Here is a 26907-nt window from a genome sequence, read left to right as displayed (position 1 = left end):
GGCAGATATCATGCATAAATATGTGTGATGTTGCTGTGGGATTATGAATATAAGTGCTGGGAGATTTATCTCTTTCCCATCTAACTTGTAGCAGGTGAATTATAGTCTAATTTCTCTGCATACAGTATGTTTTCCATCAGCTAAGATGGCGGAGGTGCGGCTGGGTGTGACTCACATCGAGGCTGTACCACATGACCTATGTATAAATGCGGTGATTCAGAATGCCGCCTGTATCCCGTGACCACGTCCCCTTCGAGACGAAACGTAGGTAGGCGACGTTCTGACGTCACCGCGCATTGTGATCTGACCCGGAAGATATGGGCTGTTTGTTTGAGAGCTGGCCGGCTTATTTTACTGGATGCCTTTTATTTATTGACCTGATGTAAGTGCAATTCCTTTTACTATATATTAAACTTGAGGATTTTACACTATGTGAGTCCCCTCTCCCTTTCCATATACATCCCGTGTTGGCTTATCGATTGAGACCATCCATCTTCTGATCATCCCGAGCTGGATAATCCTTTCCAGGATATCATCATTTTATGCTGTATCTGATCTCCTATAATTTAGAGATCATTTAAATTTGGTAAGAGGCAGTGTGTGATCTTGGTGGAAATGCCTTTCTCATCACCTTTTTCCTGGGATGCTTCGTTGACCTTTTCACTTGGGAAACTATTTATTATAGACTTTCTTTCCTTTATGGTGGACTCTATATTGGATGACGATTCATTTGCCACTGTTCACTGATTGTCACATATCATTTTTTGTATTAATGTATCAATTTTTGATATAATTACCAACTAGTATATTCACATATAAGTTATCTTCATTTGTTCTATTAAATTGTTGGGGTCAGCTGTTTTTCAGCACACAGCACCTATTATGCTTTATTAGCGCGACTTTTTCTCTGTTTACAAATTGTTTGGTGTAGTATAACACTTTTTGATTGCAGCTTTTTTCCACTTTTGATTTTCAAACGAGCGCAGTATATTTTTCTTATTCTTGAGAAGAGTAGCAGTAGAAAATGTTTGCATCAATGTAGACTGATAAAAGCAACAACTTTTAAAGATTTGTTTTGTAATCTTAGTATTGAGGTCTTAAATTACTCTCCTTCTAAGAGCCTCTGTAATTTCTTGGTTGGGCCGTATTGCATTTGAGGAGAATTCTGTCGTGAAGAATGGGTAACTAAAATGTATGTATAGCCTAGGGAAGTTCAAACCTACTCCTGAACTAACTGAAACACTCTGGAGCTCAGAGGAAGAAGGTGTATCCCTCGAAACCACCAAGGACCCTGCTGAGGTCCCCCTGGACTTTGGAGTGAACTTCGTCGTGGAGTACAGGGCTACAAATGAGTAGCTTTATGAGCAATTTTAATTCACTTGTTTGTGAGTATAATTTTCAACAATTGATTTTCAACAAATGTTGTGGAATAGTGCACTAGGCTGGTGCGCCCTCTTTTGTTCGTGTTTTGTACAAACTGAAACACCTGCCTGATGCAGTGTCAAAGTCGAATTCAGATTTTTCAAAATATTATCCGAGGCCCACATTTGTTAGAGGGTTCTGTTCCACACACTGCAGGGGTAAATGTTGATTTGTCTAGATAGGAAAGAAAGAAGTATGAATACTTACCTTACTCCTCGCTCCAAGGCAGCCGGCACACTTCCTGCTGTCTGGCACGTTAAAATGTGGATGGGTCCTTGTCACCCCCCCATACAATGCTGGACTGTTGGCCATGCATTGTATGTGAGGAACTGTGACAAAACGGGCAGAGAAGTGAAGCAGCTTTGGGGGAACGGTCACACGAAGAGGAGGAAACCTGTGGGAGTGAGGGTTGAGACAAAGTATTTGTACCTATTTCTTTCCCCCTCCTAGTCAAATGAGCATTTAACCCATGCCTGGAGTTGGGCTTTAATACGACTCCCTTATGATATAGATCATGCTGCAAGGGCAATTCTTGTAGAAATCCAGGTCATTTCTGAAGTTTTTCTCACAATTCTAGATGGAAAATTCAGTTTTTTTGCATCCATGTATTTTTACCAGTAAAAGTATAAAGAATGTTTAGCTGCAAATATAGCAGGCAAAATAAATTTCCATATTTTTAAACTGCAAAGCATGCTACTTGTTTGACAAATTAGTTATTTTTATGTGTGCATTTAATTATTAACCATATTTATTACACATGCAAATACAAAGCTACTATGCGCAATTGTTTTTTTCTTGATCCAGTAAATGGATTGACTTGAGGTTAAATATATGTCTCAGAAACGGCAATTAGATACAGTCAATTAGTCTGCACCTTAGAAATGTCGGAAAAGTAAACAGAAAACAATTTTCAGCGACACGGACGACAGGAGATGATCAAAGGAAGCAGACCATCTCCGTGCAACTTCTAACTACTGTACAAAGCCAGCTTAAGCGAAGCATGAAAAATCTAAAGCAGAATTTGCCTGAACTAAACTATTCAATATGTTAAATAAAAGAAAACACAAAAGCTACTCTTAGCATACAGATTATCATGGCATTTTATTTTTTCTTATTTTGATGCTTCAGTGCTTACCTTGTTTCCGCTGTCAGAGTAAGTACGTTATTTATGTAGTCTCTCATCCATGCAGAAACCCCCAAAACACATATTGACATCAGCTAAAACAAACAGAGAAATTATCATTAACATATATAGTGACGTATAAAGACAAACAATTCTGAGCAGCAGTTTCCTCCACCGGATATATTCCCACTGGGTAAGTACATACTTGTCATTTGTAGACAGTGCCAAATGACAAACTATTCTACTTGCAGTGCCGCTTAGGGTTACCCTTCTGTTTTGCTTACACAGGGTCTATTACAACCTATGCCTTTTCTATTACAGTGCAAACAGAAATAACTGAAGCTCGTATATTCTCAATCTTCTTAGCGCTTATGCCTCAGGTAGACAAGCTGTCAACAACAACAAGTTTAAAATCAGTGTGGAGTTCAGTTTGCAAAGACACTCTATTTATACATGAGAATTTTGCATTTAATTTCACTTGAAGCCTATACACACTAGTGCATTGTTGCAATACATATGTTACCTCAATGCACTAATGTATCAAGCACAATACAATTCACTGCAATGCCATTCATTTGGAATATGACCTTTATGTACCTACATAATGTACTGCAAAGCACCTGCAATGTTGTGTACAAAGTATGGTACAAAACACTTGTCATCTGCTCTGACTCCTGTCGATCTACCTAACGTCTCTCTAAAGTTTCTATGAGTATGATATAAAGAATTTAATAACATAGATCTGATATCTTTTAAATACAGCTAAATAAAGCATTACAAGGTTTATGAATAAAGGAGCAGTGTGTATTCACTTTATTCACACCCACCTTTACCTAAAGCATATCTAAACCCAATAACAAAAATTCTAATTATTGCAGCTCATTAGTTTATTAGCTATAATAGCTTCATTCACAATTTCAAAAAAAAATCTTTATTTTTACCTGGTGATCCTACTAGCAACACACTCCCTGGTGGCAATGCTCACTCGCTGTACTGTATCTCTGGAGGAGTTGCAGTATTACCACACAGGCTCCCCACTTCTGAATAGGAACCCCCCCCCCCCAATCTTAATAACACACATATGTAGTCTACAGTGAAGAAACAGGCAGGGCTGATAACTTCTTGGTATTTCAATGAAACAAAGACAGAGATAACATATTACAAGAAACATTTTCCACGCTCATTGGATTTCTGGCTCAAGAAGTATCTTTTGCACTTATCAAACACTTATGCATTATTCACACGATCAGTATTTCCGATGGAAAAAGTCAGACGGAATTTTTTCATCGGATATTCCGACTGTGTGTGTGCCCCACCGGACTTTTTTCCATCTGAATTTAGAAAGAGAACATGAAATTCCGTTCGTCTGTAGGGAACGGAAAAAAAAAACTGCATGCTCCGAGTCAAGTCGACGCATGCTCGGAAGCATTGAACTTCATTTTTCTAGGCTCGTCGTAGTGTTGTAACTCACTGTTTTTTTGACGGTCGGAATTTGGTGTGACAGTGTTAATGCAAGACAGCTTGAACAGAATTCCGTCGGAAAAATACGTCTGAGTTTATCCCAACGGAAAATCAGATCGTCTGTACAAGGCATAAAACTCCGTCCACATCTTAGCGCATCTGCCGACAATCGCAGTGAAATTGTGCAAACAGAATCAAGGAATGCCTGTCGCCCAAAAGAAGCTCTTTAACTTCTTTTGGGCGACAGGCGTCCCACAATTCTGTTTGCGCAGTTTTACCGCGAATGTGTAATAATAACAAAATCGCGCAGCATTTGGGGTGCTATTGAAAGTGACAGGGAATGCACGGGCGCCCCCTGCGATTTGCCACTATTTTGAAATGCGGGCAGGAGCCTAAATCTGAACCCAGCACATGAAAGCTTGTGTGTTCTTAGGCCTAATCATTTCTCTCTGTACTTCTAAGACAGAAAGATTGTGTAGCAAATAAATCATTTTGACTGAATACATAACTTTTGCCTCGACTTCAGCTTTATATATGGGCTGCCATTGCTGACCTCCTTCTGAAAATCAAAAGAGTCAGCCTGTCTAGTTATAACCTTTAATACATCTGAATCACAGACTTAATACAATTGTTAAGCAAATGAAAATCCAAAAACTGTCAGAACTCCTTATCTCTATCCATGTTGCAAATTAATGACTCAAGAAGTATGGAAGCCAAAGAATTAGCATGAATATCAGGGAACCAGTATTTTTAGGTGGGTCATTAATAGTAGCCCACAGGACAGCTATAGGTTTTCTGTAGAGTATGAGCACTTTGCTTAAATTGTTGCTTGATGGTTCCTCTTTAAATATGAGGTTGGTATTAACCACTTAACCCCCGGAACCATATTGCTGCCCAAAGACCAGACCATTTTTTGGGATTCGGGACTGCGTCGCTTTAACTGACAATTGCGCGGTCGTGCAACGTGGCTCCCAAACAAAATTGGCATCCTTTTTTTCCCACAAATAGAGCTTTCTTTTGGTGGTATTTGATCACCTCTGCGGTTTTTATTTTTTGCGCTATAAACAAAAATAGAGCGACAATTTTGAAAACAATTAATATTTTTTTACTTTTTGCTATAATAAATATCCCCCAAAAATATATATAAAAAAAAATGTTTTCCTGATTTTAGGCCGATACGTATTCTTCTACATATTTTTCGTAAAAAAAAATCGCAATAAGGGTTTATTGATTGATTTGCGCAAAAGTTATAGCGTTTACAAAATAGGGGGTATTTTTGTGGCATTGTTATTAATATTTTTTTTTTACTAGTACTGCGACATTATGGCGGACACTTCGGACACATTTTTGGGACCATTGGCATTTTTATAGCGATCAGTGCTATAAAAATGCATTGGATTACTATAAAAATGCCACTGGCAGTGAAGGGGTTAACACTAGGGGGCGGGGAAGGGGTTAAGTATGTCCCTGGGTGTGTTCTTACTGTGGGGGGGGTGGCCTCACTAGGGGAAACACTGATCTTCTGTTCATACATTGTATGAACAGAAGATCAGCTTTTCTCTCCCTGACAGGATCGGGAGCTGTGTGTTTACACACACAGCTCCCGGTCCCCGCTCTGTAACGAGCAATCGCGGGTGCCCGGCGGCGATCGCGCCCGCCGGGCACCAGCACGGGAGTCACGGACGAGCGGGGGGTGCAAAGAGAGCCGACGTATAGCTACGGGCTCTCGCCCAGGAGAGCGGACCTGCCGCCGTATAATGACAGTGCACGGTCGGCAACTAGTTAAAGGGTCACTAAAGGAATTATTTTTTTTAACTAAATAGCTTCCTTTACCTTACTGCAGTCCTGGTTTCATGTCCTCATTGTTCGTTTTTGCTCTGATGTTGCTGTAAATCCTCTCTGTTCTGGACACTTCCTGGTTGTCTGTTTCCTGATCACCACAGTACTGGGAGATTTCTCACTGTGGTGACTAATCAAGGAGGTGTGATTACTGTGTGTAAAACGAAACTGGATTGGTGCTGAGGAGTTTTAGACAAAGTATCACTGCCCTCTATTGGCTGACTGCCCTCTAGTGGCTCTGTACATCAGAGAACCAGGAAACAACAGCAAAAACGAAACTAATCTGCAGGCACATTATATGATTGATTTTTATCTATTTTTAATCATTTTTAAAAGGAATCAGTTAACTATTATGTCTCTATACCCTGTAAACAGTCATTTCAGCTAAAAAAAAAATTCCTTTAGTGAAACTCTTTAAATAAAGCAGTTGACAATGGCCTCAAATCTGAAGGAAAGTTTTACTACTAAATATTAAATATTTGTATAGCCCTAAACAAGGTTGCTTTTTAAATCTATGTTTAGTTATGCCATGGCAAAATAAAACCTTGAAACATTATGGTGTATTAGAACACATATTTCAATACACAGGCAAGTAGTATTTTAAACAAATTTACATTTTCAGTTAAAGATTAGGACTGGTGAAAGTCTGCAAATTGTTGACAGTGTATGCCATATAAACTATCGTCTTTCCTACAAATGTTGAAATATATTATCCATAAATCAGCTTTACGACTTGCTTGAGAATACACAATAGTTTGCAATAGATGAAGGTGGGGAATCATGTCAAAGTTTCAGCAGATTTAGTAGCAAGAAGGCCATAGGATTTATTATAAAACAGGAATTTAGCTTTTACATTGTTGTGTGAAGGTTTAGAGAAACTGCTTCAGCCAACTGTAGAAGAAAAGGATGGAGTGAGATAACAGGGATTTACATATTAGTTTTCTATCTATCATGTCTATGTCATTTGATTGTGTATGGCCCTGTTACAAATTAGTTTTTAAAGCCTAAGTTGACCTCAATGGGAGATTTACATGTACACTTTGGGGTTGATTTAGTAAAGGCAAATAGTCTCTGCACTTTGTAAAATTTGAATGTGAATGTGGTGACATGAAGCTATTGTAATTTTGTTTTCAATTAAAATAACAAACATGTTATACGTACCTGCTCTGTGCAGTGGTTGTACACAGAGCAGGCCCGATCCTCCTTCTGGGGGTCCTCCGCTGGTATTCTGGCTCCACCCCCCCCCCATTAAGTGCCCCCATAGCAAGCCATTTGTGCCTTTTAGCTCCCAAGCCCAGTTCTGTGTGTCCATTAGATACACAGAATGGGGCCCTGCCCCACCCTCAACTTCCTCTCCACTGGCTCTGATTGACACCCATGGCTCCAGCTGCTGTATCTCAGCCAATGAGATACGGATGGAGATTGGGCCCAATGCTGCGGGGAAAGCTGCATGTAGAAAATTGTTTTACCTAAAAAAATAAAAACATTTTGCCTTTACAACCACTTTCACTTTGCAAAGAATACCCAATGGAAAATAAATAAATAAATTATTAAATGAATAAATGAATTAAATAATTAAAAAACTGCATTTTTTTTTTTTTTTACAGAGCTTCACCTCATTCGCTAAGTTCTGGGCAAAATTCCCTTGCAAAGTATACATTCTATTTGCCCATAGTAAATCAACTCTTCTGTCTCTGTTAGTCTAGGTTCACATCTATGCAGCTTCACTTGATGCGGTTTTCAGGCACGTTTTGCAGTGTTTCGCGTTTTTAAACCTCTGTTTTTTATGCGTTTTTGCATGCAGTTTTCATTCATTTTGCGTTTTTTTTCTTTCAACGCACTGTAAACACACTGTACATTTCTGGTTGCTAGGGAGGGGACCAGGAAGCCGGCCGCGGCATCCTAAACAACCGATGAGTCATCAGCTTTCAGCGGGGTCCCCTGGTGACAGCTGAATGTTAAAAAAAAATAGCTGGCAACAAAATTGTGAAAAAAAATGCGTAGGGTCCCTCTCGGTCCATACCAGGCCCTTTGGATCTAGTATGAATTCAAAGGGGACCGCCCCACGCTCAAAATCTATATCACTTATCCTGCCCCCCATGTGAATAAGTATGGGGTACATTTTAGCCCTACCCATTCACCCCAAAAAGCAGTGAAGTGTTAAAAAAAACAACAGACTGTTTTTGACAAGTCCACCGTCATAGCTCCAACGTGTCTTCTTTCTCCGGTACCGATGTCTTCTTCTTCCGGTAGTTTCTTCTCCCTCCGGTGATGTCTTCTTCTGGAGCTGTCTTCTTCCTCTCCACTTACTTCTAGCGCTGTGTTCCTCGTTTGTGTTGTCTCATATGTGCCTTTTCTTATATAGCCATGGGGCGTGGCCATTTGATGACATCATCTTGAGAACCGCCCCTTTTGATGACGCGTATTGTCACATGGGCGGGTTCTCCGGGTGACGTCATCAAATTGACCACACCGCATGGCTATATAATAAATGCCAGACATTGGGAAACAGCACAACGGAGGAATACAGCATTAGAAGATTGGTTTTTGCTGTTTTTAGTGGGTAAGCAGCAGCGAGGAAGAAGACAACACAAGGAGAAGACAGCAGATTTCGATAATTCCTTTGCCTGCAGACCCCCACAACCACCGTCCAGGGTTGTGTGGAAGAGGTCCTTGTCCCATCAACACAGGAACAAGGTGCTTTGGGGCGGAGGCAGAGCCCCCTGCCCCAAAGCACCCATCTCCCTATGTTGAGGGCATGCAGGCTGGTATGGTTTGGGGGGGGGCTCACTCGTCTCCTCCTTTTCCTGACCTGTTAGGCTGCATGCTCAGATAAGGGTCTGGTATTGATTTGGGGGGACCCCATGCCATTAAAAAAATTATAATTGGCGTCGGGGGGGGGGGGGGGGTTCCCTCCGAATCATGGACCTGGGGAGGGTTTTTTTTCACAAGTTTTGTTTTTGCCCGGCAATCTTTTTTCTACATTTAGATGACTAAGGGAGAACCCTGCTGACAGCTGATGACTTATCAGTTGTTAAGGACGTGGCGGTCGGCTTCTTGGCCCACTCCTTAGAAACCAGTTATATATAGTGTTAAAACGGAAAATAAAAAACGCAAAATGCAAAACTCGCATTACAAACACGACACTTGCATTTCTGGTGCGATTCCATGGAAGTCTATTACACGCAAAATACATGGTAAAAAGTTCCTGACTCTTTCCAAAAATTCCCCCGGCTGCAAAACGCATAGATGTGAATGTGTATCCATGTTAAATGGATTGTAGTGAGTTTCTGAAAACTGCAAAATGCACAAACAAATGCAAATGTGTGTACCTAGGGTAATACCAGATTTTTATTTAGGAGGAAGGGTGTCAATGGGGCAGGAAAACACAAACCCTACAGAAGTTTTAAACCGTCCCCACTTTAAAAAAAAATTAAACCTAAATCTAGGAGGCAAGGTTTATACGCCTAGGGGATGCCAGGGATATCCAAACAGCAGGCTATTTTAGTGTTAATCAGCTGCTTCAGTGAAATTAGCACAGCTGCTTAACAGGGCATCACAAATGGTTGACTCAAACAGAGGCCAAGGTAGCTGAAAGCTGTGCATTAGCCAGATGAAGGCTATAATGTTTAAAACAATTCGGCTATCTCAGATCTGCTACATACTATGAAACCAGCACAGTCCCCTAAAAAAATTCAGTCGCACTGCTCAAGTAAAACAGTTATTATTTCAATTAAATTCAACAATATGAAAAAATACATAACACTTGTAACCCTTGAAAAAGGATAAAAAATTTGCTACCACTCAAAAAAAAAAAAAGAGAGAATAAATAAATCAGTAAAGAATGTGCATGTAAATAAGAATATGTTTACAGTTGAAACATATGTTTCAATGTAATGTCATACAGTATGTTTCCAAAGTAGAGCAAATGTGACCTAGGTTAAAACGGATCAGTTAACATCAGTTTTGTATCAGTTTTTACATCCACTTAACCACTTGAGTCAAATTTTTGGTTTACATTACAGCTGCACGATTCTTCACCTCTCCTGCCTTTCTTTGCCCCAAACCCTCACACACACATAGTGACTGCTGTCCCTAACTACCAATCCAAAAGCAGCTGAAAAACTGAACATTTGTCAGTTTAAATCCGTTTTTTATCCTATCAGTTTTTTGACGGATGAAAAATAGGCCTTTCATCTGTTAAAAAAAAACAAAAGTTGATGAAAACGGATGAAAATAGATGATCATCCATTGTCACCGTTTTTACATATGGACATGGATTGATGTCCATTTTTCATCCGTCGACAGATGGATGAAAAAGAGGCCTAGTATGTGTGAAAGGGGCCTAGTTTTCAGATAAGTTTTAGATCAGATTGTGACCCTATGGGGAATCTTAGGTCTTAGGACTAAACTGAACATGATACCTTATAGTTTTGCAACTTTCAAAAAGTTAGAAAGCCCTGCCCGCTTGGCACTAATCTTGGCTTTCTCTCATACAAATGTCAAAATGATGGGCAGTAGAGGTTCTGGCAGCTGATAATTAAAAAACAAGGGTAAGCAATCTCAGAAAACACACTAATCAGCTGTATTAGATATTGTCGTTTTACCCTGGATGAGCACCCCAGGATTGTCCCCAGTGGACCTCGTGCTGGATAGGTTACTGCTTTGAGACTATTGACCCAGGTATAATTCTAGATTTTGCCATTAGAGGGGATGGGTGAAGCAATTTCTGTGGGTGTATGAGCGATCTTTATAACCTTGAGTTGCAATTACCATGCATGGGGAGGCGGGATGGGGGATGATTGGCTGTGATGGGCATTATGTTTTTGTGGAACTGGAAGTCATGACATGTATGTAAAACATTTGTTCTTTAATAAACTTGTTTCTGATTAAAAAAAAAAAAAAGATATTGGCGTTTTAAAAGAATGCAAAACTTGATATGTCTGGCTGCACCCATACTCCCATCACATGTCAACATCAGTCCAAGAAGTCCAAGAAGAGAAAATAAAAAGATTCTGAAGATCGTATCATGTCTGCCGTATGTAGTCCACCTATAGATCTATAAGGCCCCATACACACGATAGAATCCATCCGCTGAAAAATCCCAGCGAATGGGTTTCAGCGGATAGATCCTATGGTGTGTACACTCCAGCGGATCTGTTTCCGCGGATATTTATCCCCTGGGATGGATTTCCAGCGGATAAATATTTGATGACATGCTATCAAATCTATCCGCTGGAATCCATCCCAACGGATGGATCCGCTGGTCTGTACAGACTCACCGGATCCATCCGTCCGAAGGGATCCCCGCATGCGTCGTAATGATTCTACGCATGCGTGGAATTCCTTATATGACAGCGTCGCGCACGTCGCCGCGTCATAATCGCGGTGACGGCGCGACACGTCATCGCCAAAGGATTTCGGCGCGGATTTCGATTCGATGGTGAGTACACTCCATCGCATGGAAATCCGTGCAAATCCTCGAGAGGATTTATCCGCGGATACGGTCCGCTGGACCGTATCCGCGGATAAATCCTCTTGTGTGTATGGGGCCTTAGAGAGTGCTGCTTGGCCAAATGGTTCTGCTAAAGTCAATGGAGAGGAAAAAGGATGTAATGGAGATGGAACCAGCGCAAGATAACTTAAGGAGGAAACAATATCGACTGAGGCACATTTTCAGCCATGTCTGATTAATTGTTCCCTCAGACAGGTTGGTAGCCTGCCATGAACAGAAATTCACTGATTGGTAGAATTGGGCAAATGACATTTCAGATTAATTGGTAGAGTACATTTAGAAACAATCTTAGAGCCAAGACACTTTCAAGGTCTTTTGTTGAGAAATCAGCGCAGTGTTAGGATAGATGAATCATGTATACTTGTCTGGCAGCCTTCAGTATTCGCTTCTGGGTTCACAAATATGAGAGCTCAACTCAGCCAAGCATCGTGTTCATGCTATGGAGAGATGGCAGTAAAGAGATGATTATCTTGGCAAGGGGTGGGGGGCGGGATATGTATTACAGTCGTTTTGTTAAGTTGATGATTAACTGCTCCCACAGTGGTTGGTCAACTGCATTCTACAGATATGAGATCACCAGGGGCAATCCGCTAAAAATGGCAAAAATCGGGGAACTGTCACTGCATGTCTGGAAGAAAGCTGTAAACACACATACTGGTTATCTTAGGAAATGATTACCGTATATAATGTCTATGAGTACCTGTGGCAAAAAATACTAACTAGCCTCACCCATGTTTAGTTTGAGCTTTAACAGTATTCTATTCCAAAAAGAATATTTAGCGCACAGAGAAAATAGTGACGTTTCTGGGTCGACTGATTTTAAGCAAATAGAAAACACTGTCAACATGTTTTGCAAACTATTTCCAAGTACCTTAAAACAAAACACTTGAGATAGGACATTAGGTTTTCTTATTTCCATGCTGGAAATAATATAATTAGGTGCATTGGGCCCATTTCCTTGTGTTTTCTTTCAAATTAGTTCACATTCAGAAATAATACATTGTGAACAGTGTGATCAACTGTGCTCTACTGAAGCTTAGTGTCTACTAAGGATCTAGACTTGACAGTCCTCATCAGTGGGATAGTGATTTTTGTGGTTTATTAAAAGGTCTCCGCTCTGCAGGGTGAAAGGGATCAACTGTACAGATCCAAACTCTGTTTCTTTCGAGTCTTATTATTTTTAGTGGTTATGCAAAGCTTTTTAAAGATTTTTATTTCTAATATTTACCTTAATGCATGAGGAAACACTGTTAAACTTAAAGTGGAGCCATTGGCAAACTCAAAACGTACATATAAGATGCAGGGTGTTGCTAGAAGGGTAGGAGCCCCAGGTCCCACAGTTGAATGAGGAAAGGGGACGCAGTGTGACCATCAGGGAGCGGTGTGATAAAGTGGTGTTGCAAATATTAAACTGCTGCCAAAGTCTGCCCTACAGCCTAATACATAATCAGGGCACAATTTAGCAGGGCACCACCTTGCAGAGTGGCAGCAGAGTACTATCCGTGCTCCTGCACCCGGCAGTAGAAGAAACTGCACTACTGTCAGGCCTAATACACACGAGAGGATTTATCCGCGGAAACGGTCCGGAGGTCCATTTCCGCGGATAAATCCTCTGGCGGATTTTGATCTCATGGTTGTACTAACCATGAGATCAAAATCCCTGCGGAATTCCGTCCGCGGTGACGTGTCGCGCCGTCGCCGCGATTATGACGCGGCGACGTGCGCGACGCTGTGATATAAGGACTTCCACGCATGCGTCGAATCATTACGACGCATGTGGGGGATGGATTCGGACGGATTGATCTGGTGAGTCTGTACAGACCAGCGGATCAATCTGTTGGACTGGATTCCAGCGGATCGATTTCTTAGCATGTTAAGAAATTTTGATCCACTGGAAATCCATCCCCGGGGACAAAAATCTGCGGAAAAAGATCCGCTGGATCGTACACACCAGGGGATCTATCCGCTGAAACCGGTCCGCGGATCAATTCCAGCGGATCGATCCTCTCGTGTGTACGGGGCCTCAGGAGTGATCTCGTTCTGCTGTTCTGACATGCCATCATTCCCAGGAGCCATGTCGTGTGGAGGTAGATAGTTAAACAGACCTGAGAGCAGGTGGAGGATAGTCATTTAATTCAAAGCAGTCAGGCACATTTACTGGTATGCAGTTCTGTACAGAGTAAGAGTCCATTCACACGTCCGTTAAAAACTCAGCATTCAGATGCTTGTTCTGCACGCATCTGTATGCAACACTATACAAATTAATATGACTATTAAGACCAATGCATTTGTGGCTACTGCGTTTGGAGTTGCATCCCTACCTGTGAAAATCCTTAATTTTTAACACACTCATGCATGTAAATGCATCTAAAAGTGTGTGTAGTCCAGTAGATGCATACATTACAGACTCAATACACGTTTAGATGCATGTAAATATGTGTACACTTGTCTAAACATGTTTAAATGTGATGGATGGAAACCCATCTAAACACGTCTAAATGAATACAATTTTTTCTGCAAGCAGGATCCTGTGTGCAGGACTAATGACCGTGTGATTGAAGCCAAATGGTTAACCCTATGGGTGAGTGAAAGGGTTAATTAACATTGGCACTGGCCAGTAATGCAAGTCGTTCACTAACACTGCCACTGCTGTATTAGTGGTCAGTAACAGTGTTTAACCCCTTGCATTATTGGCAAGTAGAAATGTTAAACCATCAAGGAGTTTACCATTTATCTGTATAAAGTTGCCTTTTTATCCAGTGGCAGTGTTTATTAACCCCTTCATGTTGTGTTAATGGCCAGTGGCAAGTAAATTGCACCCTGCACTATGAAGGGGTTAATTGAACCTGCCACTGACCGCCAATGGGGTGGAATTTTTTCAATACCACTTCTACTGACCATCAATGCAGAAAGGTTAAAAAAACAGTGAAGGGGGGTTTAAATAACATAATACCACTGACCAACAATGTTGTTGTTATTACTGCAGTCACTGGAACCAATGCTGGGGGTTATTATTGCGTAAACTGGCACCAATGTTGGGAATTATTATTATTGCGATTACTGACACCAATTCTGGAGGTTATTACTTTGTAAAGTGGCACCAATGCATAGGGTCACCACTTTGGAAAGTTGAATGCTGTGGGTTATTACTGTATAAACTGGTACCAAAGCTGGGGGTTATTATTCTGTAAACTGGCCCCAATGTGTGGTGGGGGTTACTACTGTGGAAACTGGCACTAATGCTAGGCGTTATCACTAGGTAAACTGTCACCAATGCGGAGGGTTAATGTGATTCGCTGCTATGTTGTGGTTCTCCAAATTTTAAAAGGGATTCACAGAACCCCAAACTAATTTTAATCAGCCAGGTTTGCCCATCAGTAGCTTTCATTGTAAACATATTACTGTTTATCATGTAGCTTGTTTCCTAGGGTTTCTTTATGTCCCTTTGAAAAACAGGTCACTGTGCACATACCCAAATATTTCTTAGTATGTTCATTAAGACATTCAAATTTTTATTTTCAGTCTTTTTTTCACATATTTTATTCCTGCCTCAGCAGTATTTTATTATTATTTTTTTTTAACCAAGCTTTTCCATTTCCAAAGATGTCAACCTAAGTAGGGGCTTACCAGAGAGTGGCACTCATAGTGTGTCCCTGTGAAAAGTAGTCTGGGTTAATAAAAAAGGGGGTGGGGGTATGGCTCATTTGAATAAATAAACACAATTAACTTAAATACCCTAAGCCCCATTTAAAAAATTTCACACAAAGGTTGTTACTCCAATATTGTGTCATGTAATAATATTGTTCCTGGCAAGTTGAACCACAATGTGCAACAGGGGACATAAAATCTGAGACACCCAAAAGACTGGAGTTACCTAGCTCTGAAAAGGAAAATATTATTCATCCTCTTTTACAGGCTGCATGTGAATTAACAAAAAGTGTAGCCGCTAACTTTTAATAATCAGACACTCACCTGTCCCACGGTCCAGTGATGCGGGCGTACGAAGCTCTGCTCCTCTCCATGGCACCAGAATTCTTACTGTGGGCGCCTGACTGTGGCTTTACAGCTGGGCGAGCCGCGATTCGTGCTGTGAATGGTCGGGCAATCTTCTGGGACCTGTGACGTGTCCCAGAAGATTGCAGGAAGGGAGGGGGGAGAGGTGAACTTCCGTCCAATGCCACGGAGCCGCGGGAGGAAGTGGGCGCTGGATGTCTCTAAAAAGAGGGTATCTGCCCCCCCTTCCAAAAAATTACATACCAACTGTGGCATGTCAGTGGGTCACCTGCACTTATTGCGGAAGTTCCATTTTTGGGTGGAACTCCGTTTTAAACTCCCTTCCACTGAAAAGTTTTATCCCTATTGTGGGGTCACCTGCTGGTCCACCTTATTCTTACTGTGATACTTTCACCCTCCAGCTAAAGTTCTCTAGGTTTCCCTTTTCTTGCCCTATTGCCACTAGTTTCACTCTCTTGTTGCCTTAACACCTCTTTCTACCCACTTTTTGGGAAAGCACCTACCCCCTGGTAGGAGTGTACTGCACAGATGGAATAATTCAGCCCAAGTTGCCTTAGCCGCCCAGAAATTTCTCCCTTCTCTAGTCACTGTGCCCCATCTCTAGTCTCATTACACTGGCCAAAATCAAGTACAATATGTGGTATTAGGAGGTGGGACTGTCTGGGTGGCTGACAAAGCAATACAATGGCACTGAAGTAAAAAAAAAATCTGTAAGAAGGGGGAAAACAGGAAAAAGGAAAAGAGAAATTGGGGGTGGGATTCACAAAGTGCCTTGGCAAGTTTTAACCACTAAAGGACCTGCCGCACAACGATATACGTCGACAAAATGGCACGGCTGGGCACAAGGGAGTACATGTATGTCCCGCAGAGGTGATCAAATACCACCAAAAGAAAGCTCTATTTGTGGGGAAAAAAAGGACGCCAATTTTGTTTGTGAGCCACGTCGAACGACCACGCAATTGTCAGTTAAAGCGCGCAGTCCCGAATCGCAAAAAGTGCTCTGGTCTTTGGGCAGCAATATGGTCCGGGGGTTAAGTGGTTAAAGCAACGCAGTGCCGAATCGCTTTACCTGCATAATGGTCCGGGTCTTAAGTGGTTAATATACAGTATATGACAGGACCAATTTAAAGAGAGAATAAATCACCATTTTTCTTCACTTGACTATAAAAAATCTAGCCAAGTTATCCACACATTCAGGAATTATGTTTACCCAGGGGAATCACTGTGAGATTTTAATCAATTAGGTGCCATAAATCCTACATTTGGTTTCCTGAAAGCAGAGGGTGGGGGCCTTCAATGCTTTAATGATTGTTTTGCTGTAGTGAAGGGATGCATGACTATTTTTTGAACCAATTTAGATTGATTTCCAAATGATTCTTCTATTACCTGGGGGGGGTTTAGAATGCTATACTGTAAACCAGAATCACTGCACCTTGAAGCAAGTGCACAATTTTAACCTGATAGAATAAAAGGAATAAGAAGATATCAGAAACACTGACAGAAACACAACCTACACTGCAAATACAGCCATGTTTTAAGTGTATGCTGTTTTTCAATGGTACCTTCCACCTCTCATATATTTGGAGCTCTCTGCTTTCAGCCTCAATGAATGTCTCTTTGCTTCATCAAGTTGTTTGCAGGAAGATGCCTAAGTACGTGGTGCACACTGCAAATGTGCCATCAGGAATGTCAGATGCCGATCTTGGACATACTGGGAGGAGAGAGATGGAGGGCAGGGGGCCCTGGGTGTGCAATCAAGACAATGATGGAAGCCCCATTCCCAACTCTCATATGTCTTCCTCTTTGTTCAGTCAATCAGCTCTGCTCAATGACTGTCCTCTCTGCTGTCTCTGTCCTCTGCCACCTCTATGCTGAACTTTGCTCTTTACAAACATCCTTACTAGTATACAGTATGTAAAATTGAACTTTAAACAGTACATCCATGATGGCCATTCGTTAGTTTAGGTGGAATACATTTAGTATTCATGCCTCAAGTGAGATAACTGTAAATTGACAAGCTTCATAAGGCCATTTATCAGCATACTCAAGGTTGTAGAGCAGCCTTTCTAAAACTTTTCAACATGGAAGAACCCTTGAAATAGCTTTCTGGTCTCAGGGAACACCTGCTAATAAGTACTATATCTACAGCTCATGCAACATTAGTGTGATGTTCATGGATAAGAATGTTCCTTACATTTGTAACCACTGGGCTCCCAAATAAAATGATATATAAGCTCTAATAAGCAGGGCTCCCTAATTTCTACTGTTTTAAAGTGTATTGTATTTGTACTGTCTACCCTTAAGCTGTAAAGCGCTGTGTAAACTGTCGGCACTATATAAATCCTGTATAACAATAATATTAATAATATATACAGCCCTCAAAATTTCCACTCTCCTGCTCGCATTATGTGAGTGGAAAATGATTAAGGGCGAGCTTGAGTTGTCTGGGGGGGGGGGGGGGTGGGGTTGAATGGGACCCGTTCTCATCACCAAGGTGTCACGCAAGAAACATCTCATGATGGGTAAAAGCAAAGACGTCTCTCAAGACCTTAACAACCTCATTGTTGCAAAACATACTGATGGTACTGATTACAGAAGGATTTCTAAACTTCTGAATGTTCCAGTAAGCACTGTTGGGGTCATAATCCAGAGGACACTCACAAGTGGGTGTGGTGGGGGATGATGACAGTTCGCAGTGGATAGAAAGTCAGAGTGTGAATCGGGAGCTATGGTCTTTATCAGTTATAGGAAGAAGGCAAGCTGTATAGAGGGAGCGAGATTAGTCTTAGATCCGTCCAGAGGGAGCTGCCCTGTATAGCTGGAATGGTTTGTGCGGTGTTCGGATATCCATCCAAAGTATGAAATAAGGGGGGAACTAATGCGCAAACCAACCTAATCTAGAACAGAATAAATATAAAATAAATAAATATGCAGCAGCCACCACTAATAGTGCTCACACACTGACAGTAAATGATAAAATGGGGGATGTGGTGGCGCTTGCAACTAAAATCACTAAAATAATGTATAAAATAAATTATATAAGAGATACAACAAAATAGACTCCGCCTCCTGGCAATGATTAAAAGTGTATCACTCTAAACCGGAATACCATCCAACAAAAATATCCATAAAGTGGAGGATATTGAGAGTGAAGAGATAATGAAATAAGTGTGACCAATGTGCCACTGACAGCACAATAGTCTAAATTGAATAGCAAACTTCAATCTGTGCATACAACATTTCCTTCAAATATAATTATGATAGTCTAAACAGTGCTTCATCCACAAATCGTGCAATGTGCAACTATGCAAATAAATAAATAAATATCCAGTGACCGACTGTCCACAAAATATTGCAAATAAATAAATGTGAATTAATCCGATGATAAAAAACAATCCAAAAAGTGCTAAAAGTGAAAAAAATATATATATAAGGTCCACACAGGGATCCCTAGAAACAGTGTAAAAAAAGGTCCCAATAAAACTATAAAATTAGAAATCAATGTCCAGTGCAAAAATCGTGCAAAAGTGAAAAATAAAAATCCAGTGGCTAATAAATATAATGAGTTTCTAAAGTGCATCTGTGCTCAGGTTGCTGTAACATGCAGAGTAATGTGATTGCAGTCAGCCCTTTTCTCCACGGTGACCAGGGATATAAGTGCTAGCCCCTTACCTCAGGGAGGCTAATAAATAGCCTATAGGGATAATTCCCAATGATAACTCCCACAATCAACCGATCGATCCACTCCAATGTATTCACAGGCTCAGCGCGATGATTCTCAAAATAAAGCACAGGAATGCCTCCATAGTGTATGATTACAAACAATATTTTAATGAAAAAAGTAGTAACTTACAAGCAGTGCTGTAAGAACAGCATGTACAACGGCGTGTGTGTAATCCTGTGTCTCCCGCTCTGCGGCCGCAAGCGGGTGACGTCACCAACAGCCCTCCAACGACCCTCCAAGGACGTTGGAGGGCTGTTGGTGACGTCACCCGCTTGCGGCCGCAGAGCGGGAGACACAGGATTACACACACGGCGTTGTACATGCTGTTCTTACAGCACTGCTTGTAAGTTACTACTTTTTTCATTAAAATATTGTTTGTAATCATACACTATGGAGGCATTCCTGTGCTTTATTTTGAGAATCATCGCGCTGAGCCTGTGAATACATTGGAGTGGATCGATCGGTTGATTGTGGGAGATATCATTGGGAATTATCCCTATAGGCTATTTATTAGCCTCCCTGAGGTAAGGGGCTAGCACTTATATCCCTGGTCACCGTGGAGAATCGGGCTGACTGCAATCACATTACTCTGCATGTTACAGCAACCTGAGCACAGATGCACTTTAGAAACTCATTATATTTATTAGCCACTGGATTTTTATTTTTCACTTTTGCACGATTTTTGCACTGGACATTGATTTCTAATTTTATAGTTTTATTGGGACCTTTTTTTACACTGTTTCTAGGGATCCCTGTGTGGACCTTATATATATATTTTTTTCACTTTTAGCACTTTTTGGATTGTTTTTTATCATCGGATTAATTCACATTTATTTATTTGCAATATTTTGTGGACAGTCGGTCACTGGATATTTATTTATTTATTTATTTGCATAGTTGCACATTGCACGATTTGTGGATGAAGCACTGTTTAGACTATCATAATTATATTTGAAGGAAATGTTGTATGCACAGATTGAAGTTTGCTATTCAATTTAGACTATTGTGCTGTCAGTGGCACATTGGTCACACTTATTTCATTATCTCTTCACTCTCAATATCCTCCACTTTATGGATATTTTTGTTGGATGGTATTCCGGTTTAGAGTGATACACTTTTAATCATTGCCAGGAGGCGGAGTCTATTTTGTTGTATCTCTTATATAATTTATTTTATACATTATTTTAGTGATTTTAGTTGCAAGCGCCACCACATCCCCCATTTTATCATCCAAAGTATGCATCTCCAGTGGGAATGTAGAGAGGGGCCGTCAGTCCGTTCGCCGTGAGAAAATAGAGGGGCGTGAGAGCCAATGGGAACGCGCTTCAGAAGCAAGTCGTTCACAATATGCCAATGCTTAGAAATTATTTGCTTAATACTCCTATGTTGCAAAGAATAGGTGGTCACAAAAGGAACCTCTGAGGAAAAAGAGGAGCAAATCTTCCCTATTCATAGCTTTCACAGACTCCAATGCAGTAGTCAGAGACTCAGTGGTGTAATCCTTTTCCAAAAACCTACATGTTAAGATCTCAGCCTGTGCAAAGAAATTCATCCGGATCCAAGCAGTTCCTTTTGAGCCTTATATATTGGCTCTTTGCAACCGACTTAAGCCAGGGACCATAGTGGCACCTATCCACAGGTATATAAGGCCAAGTACTCACGAGTAGACATGTCCGATGAAACTGGTCCGCAGACCGTTTTCATCGGACATGTCTGCCCGGGGACTTCTGTTCGATGGCTGTACACACCATCGAACAGAGGTCCGCGCGTAAACAATACGCGGGGCGTGTCCGCGGTGTCGCCGCGTCGATGATGCGGTGTCGCCGCGACAATGACGCGGCGACGTGGGCGGCCTGCCTTTAAAATGCTTCCACGCATGCGTCGAAGTCAATCGACGCATGCAAGGGATGGCGGGCGGCCGGACATGTACGGTAGGTCTGTAGAGACGACCGTACATGTCAGGGGGACAGGTTTCCAGCGGACTGTTTTAAAGCAAGTCCAGGAAACAGTTGTCCGCTGGAAACCTGTCCGATCCGCCCGAAAATGGTCCGCTCGGGCCTACACACGGCCAAACATGTCTGCTGAAACTGGTCTGCGGACCAGTTTCAGCAGACATGTTTGGTCGTGAGTACGGGGCCTAAGAGTTCCTGTCAATGGACTTAAAGAAAATTGACATAGAGAATCTATGCCCTTTAACAGAGATTTTCAGATCCAAAAAATATATCTCTGATTGGCATATTTAGCCCTCATTGCAACCCCTCTGTCTTGACGAAAAAACTGGTTGCCAAACCAGAAGTAGTTGTGGGAGGCTGCATATTCTAATAGGTCCATTATATAGGACACCTATCTCACCGGAAAGGCAAGGATTCATATCCAAAAACACTTTCACTGCTTCAAACCCTAAATCATGGGGGATTACAGTGTATAAGGAGGTGACATCTGCGGTCACCAACCATACACTTGATTTTAAAGTAACCCCAGAGAGCAAGTTAATAACATGCCGTGAATCCTTGATGTATGAGGGCATTTTACGAACCAAAGGTTGCAAATAAAATCAATATAACATACCTAAATACTTTTAATGGATACTGCCAAAGCACCAAGAGGGTTAAACAAGGAAGCATTGGACAACCCGGAGTGAAGAAACTCAAATCTATTATCTTTAATGGAGTTACTGGTCAGATATATTTTAATATTTAATTTCTTACAAATTTGTGCCCATCCATATAGGTCTGGAATTTATCCAAACTCCTGGGTGGCACAAATTTGAGGCCCTTATCCAAAACAACTTTTTCAGGGTCTGTTACTACTTTAGTGCCAAGATTGAATATCCCCCTACCTGCTACATTTTGGATCTATTTTGTTGTTCGTAAGCGCCTCCCCCTTCTAACTCCTCGCCTTTTTCTATCGGCCTTTTGATGCCCTGGTTTGGTTTGGAAAAAACCCAACTACCCTGCCCACTGGGAGCCGGGCATCCTTGGTTGGGTGTATTACCATTGAAGGGTTGGTATGATGAGGTAGGGTTAGCACCCTCCATTTGCTGATGATACTGGGGACCACCATGGTTATAATCGCCCTAAGGTCCACTCTTAACTCTGAGGGGAAAGAAGTTATTATGTACAGGAACACTGAATTCCCACTCTAGTCCCTCACCTTGAGGGCCTTGATAGTAGGGAGATTCCTGACCAAATTCCCCACTAGAACCCTGTCTCCACCAGTCAGAGTAAGCTGTATTGTGACCTTGCCCCTGATTATTGGCTGCCAGGGGGAGGACCTCTACTCCATGGTGGAGGAACAGAGCAATAAGCCCCATGACCTTTAACTTGGTTAGGTCTGGGGGGACCAAAGGACTGTTAATGTCTATGTAGAAAAGGGGCTCCTCAAATGGCTCCATAGGTCCTCTGAGGGGATTGGTGGAGTTTATGCCCTCCACCTCTCTGTGGTTTACCACTAGGGAAGCCTCTTTTTGAAGAATTAGGTAAAAAGGCTGGAACGCTGCCCAACACCAATAGCTCCTCCAACACTTTGTGAGGAAGTATCCATTTCAATGTTGTTTTGATTGGACTGCTCCTCCAAAAAAAATTGCCCCTGGTAATCTTAGATATCTATTATATTTTTTATTTTTATTTATCCTTATCCTCTTTTTCAAGCATCTTTAGGAGACTTTGAGATCTCTCCCTATATTCTTCACTTGTTTTAAATAGGGCTAAGTTTAAGTTTAAACTGAGAAAATGAAACTCCTGCCTTATTGAAATAGTTATACCACTCCTCCAACTCGGGATCACCCTTCTAAGTACCAATTTCCCACCTTAGACTCCTTGGGACCATTGAGTTTTTGATAAACATCTTGATAAAAATCTGCTGCCATCTACCAGGATGATGAAGATGAAATAAGGGTGGAGATTTCAGCAAGACAATGATCCCAAACACAAAGCCAAGGAAGCTCTCAACTGGGTCAAAAAAAGAAAATAAAAATGCTACAATGGCCCAGCCAATCACCTGACTTGAATCCAATAGAAAATCTATGGAAAGAACTAAAGATCAGAGTTCATACAAGAGGCCTGCAGAACCGTCAAGATTTGAAGACTGTGTGGAAGAATGGGCCAAAATCACACCTGAGCAATGCAATGCAGTTTCTCCATACAGGAGGTGTCTTGAAGCTGTCACTGCCAACAAAGGATGTTGTACGAAGTATTAAATACATTTAAATTAACCTCCCTGGCGGTATGATTCTTTGCAATTATTTGCAAGGAAATTTGGTGTTTTATACTGTAGGCCTGTAATTTTTAGGAATAACTCACTTAAATCTGACCAAACAAGAATCTAATAGGCATCCCGGGTATGACATTTTTTTAAAAGCAAAATTTTAAATTATAATATAATAAATAATTATAAATAATTATAGCAAGTAATAATATAATTAAAATAAAAATTATTCAATAATGTAATCAACTCAAAATCACTGAAATTTGCTCAGTTGCAGAATTGTTGCTGTCATTATTTTTTTTTTTATGACGAATTTCCCCGCAAATCGCTATCGCACAATTCTGCAAGTGATTATAATTTACTATTGCTGTTTTCTAGCTGATCTAAAACCATTTTTGACATAAAAAGACACTTTTGGTTGCTATGGACAATCTACAGTTTTCAGGCAGAAAGAAAAGTTTTTATTATATAAAATGACATGTAGGACACTGGGCAGACCACTAGGGACAAGGGGGGTGTGTTTTTTTTACATACAGTACCGTAATCTATAAGATTACAGTATACTGTATGTATAGTGTTTGTTTACTTTTTTGAATTTGGCGCCGATCTCCGCTCCCGGCACAGGAGGACGCTGTGTGAATCGAGCGAGGTCCCGCTCGCTCACACAGAGTAGTGACATCGATGGATCCAGGAGAAGGTAAGCCAGCGCACGCTGCAGGCTCTGCATAGCTTTCCCCGAGCGTGACTCGGGGTTACCGATTTTGGTAGAAAAAATCAACCCCGAGTCACGCTCGGGGATACCGCCAGGAGGGTTAACATGTTCAATAATTTTTCCCTGTGTCATTCCATTTTATTACATATAACTTTTATTTTTTATTTTTTTTTGGATTGCATGGGTTATTACCAACATGTGGTGAAAATTAGAAATATATTTACCTAGAAAAATCGTGATGTGTTCAATACTTATTTTACCCGCTGTATATTACCGGTATATAAAAACTTGACATCTCTGAAGCAACTTAAAAGTCTGCTTTTTATTAAGTAGTCAGTCTGGCAACAAATGTATATTCATGTAATTGTTCCTTAAACAGTTTGATTTTCCCATTTAAAAAAAAAAAAATAAGCCTACATTTCTCATTTATTTTTTGCTTAGAATTTTTTTTTGCTGCCCTGCTGATTACACAGTAGTCACAAGATTTTCCTTACAAGTAAAACAACATTTTAGACTTATAACTGTCTATACATCTCTGAATTCAGGTGAAATGAACACCTTTCATGAAAAGACAAACAAATTGAAGGTGAGTCTATAAAATCACAGTTTTCTTGTCCTATTGTTCGGTTTGGAATCACTGTATTGTAAGGTAGAGAAACCATCCTGGAGAAAATGGATTAATCTGTGGCTGGGTACATTGTCTCCAGTGTACACAAAGCTCTGCATAGACTGAAGTAAGTAGGACAAACTAGACATATCCTTTCCCATATGAGACAAGCCAGACGTGAAGTAATACCACCACAAATCACATGCAAACAGTCTTAAAAGTGATATGCCAGGGATGAGACACTAAGCAGGGCCAGACCTGAAGAAAAATGTATACAACTATTAAGAGAGACATAGGCAGAAGCAGATTCCAGTGTCTCAGGAGGAAAATATTCCTCCTAATTTGAAAAAAGCTATTATGTAATGAGATAAACATTTTAGCCATCAGTCGCAATTGTTACGAGAAGCAGGGACAAAGGTAAATGGAAAAAGACTTCTATTTATTTGATTTTTTTACATATTTGAGGTCAGAGGAGCTCCATCATGGATTCCCAACATGGTTCTACTATAATGTGTATGCTGTAATAAGGAGTTATGTTTGCCATCTGAACATTTTTAAAGCATGTATCAAGTACAAAATTCCACAAATATTTAAAGTGGTTTTAAACCTCGGACATGAAATATGAACAAAGCACATCTTTGTATAGTGTGTACTTGTCTCACTTAAGAGCACCAAGGCCCCTTTCACACTGATCCCCGCTGAGCAGGTCCGTTTCCACTCCGCTGATGCACAGCAGACACAGACACAGCTAGCTGTTCTCTATGAGCTGTTGGATGGAAATACACCGCCTGTCCATTTCTAGCTGACTGTCATCCTATCCAATCCGCGGGATGAATGGGGAATAGATCAAGATTTGTCTGGTTTTAACAGACAGGATCAGATGTCGGCAGGTGTAAGCAGACACATGTCCAATGACATCCACCGCTAAGCAGACACATGTCCAATGACATCCACCGCTCCATAGAGAGCAATGGATGATACAATCGGGTCCGCCTGAAAAAACTGAAAGGTGGACCTGTCAGTGGAAAAGGGGCCAAAATTTAATTTCTCTCTGCTGCTTTGTTCCTCTGCTATCTGCATGAATCACTTCTTACACGATTACCTGACACCAAGAGGAAAAAATGGTGAGAGGAACCTTCAGAAGTATAAACAGCAGTCAGGGGGGGACCCTTGGATTATCTCACAAACACCAATATTTAAATATATGGCTGAAGTGTCCCAGTTTCGGGGATTCACCTCTGGAGCTTATTCCATGATTCTTAATATATACCTGGAAGGATTCCCCCTTGCGGCCTCAAGTAGGCGGGAGAGAGATGTAGGAGTGTTTGAGGATGAGCAGTGGGAGGAGGCGATCCAGGTGGTACAACTGTGTTCCTTAAATGTGGCCCAGCGGCTCTCACAACTCTACATTGTTCTTAGAGTACATTATACGCCCGACAGGTTGTGTAAAATGGGGGTCAGAGCGGATTCTAATTGTCTCAGATGTGTGAGAGTTCATGGGGACCTAATCCATCTGTTGTGGAGGTGCCCCAAGCTACACCTATACTGGACAGGGGTTTTAGCCACAGTTAACGGAGTGTTACCATACCTACAGACCCGAAACCATGCATATTAGGAATTTTGGATGACATCCCCATGGACGATAATTCAAAACAGGCCATAACTAGGGCCCTGTTTCAGGCCCGCAAACTTATTCTTAGGCATTGGAAGGCTACTGAGCCACCAACGGTGAGGGAATGGATTACCCAAATGGAGAAATTTATATATAAGCATAGGGGTCGGTCGAGGAAGTTTGACAGACTGTGGGCACCTTGGCTAGATACCCCCGGCTTGTCTCCGGTTGATCTGGTGATGGATCGACTGTTGAGGTAGAGGGTGGGTGAGTGAAGTAAACAATGGGTGAGCGGAGTGGGTGACCTTCTTGTGGTATACGTGACTTATAGTGGTGTGGGCTTCTGCAATGACTATTCCTCCGTGACAGCGGACCTGATTCCTTGTTTTATGAGTGGTGACAGGTATTAGCAGTACTGCCACTGTATTCCTCTTGCAATGCAGATGGCGTAGAATGTCTACAGGTGTGGCCTGTATAGGAGCTGTGAAACCTTTCCCTTTTTGTTTTCCCTGCTGTGTAAGTTTTATTTTTTCCTTTTCTATGTTCCGTTTTTATGTTATGTATTTTACTTTGTTTCTTCTCAATAAGTTTCCCTGAGTTAAGGGAAGAAAAAGAAAGAAGAGAAAAAAAGAATTGGATGTGATGCAGTGCAGCACCGTGAATGACACTGTC

At 41.2% G+C, this 26907-nt stretch overlaps 1 protein-coding gene across 3 annotated transcripts in view; it reads right to left on the bottom strand.

Moving 5' to 3' along the window:
- Window positions 1-26907, bottom strand: part of TSPAN12 (tetraspanin 12) — a 255911-nt gene that overhangs the window by 187879 nt on the left and 41125 nt on the right. For all 3 annotated transcript variants that reach the window (XM_040343747.1, XM_040343746.1, XM_040343745.1), the window contains exon 3: window positions 2558-2640. In XM_040343747.1, the coding sequence (XP_040199681.1) occupies window positions 2558-2640 (83 nt within the window). The remainder of the gene's footprint in view (window positions 1-2557; window positions 2641-26907) is intronic.

Source organism: Rana temporaria, chromosome 3, assembly GCF_905171775.1.
Source record: "Rana temporaria chromosome 3, aRanTem1.1, whole genome shotgun sequence".
In the NCBI taxonomy this organism is placed as follows: Eukaryota; Metazoa; Chordata; class Amphibia; order Anura; family Ranidae; genus Rana; species Rana temporaria.
This window is presented reverse-complemented; position numbering and strand designations above follow the sequence as displayed.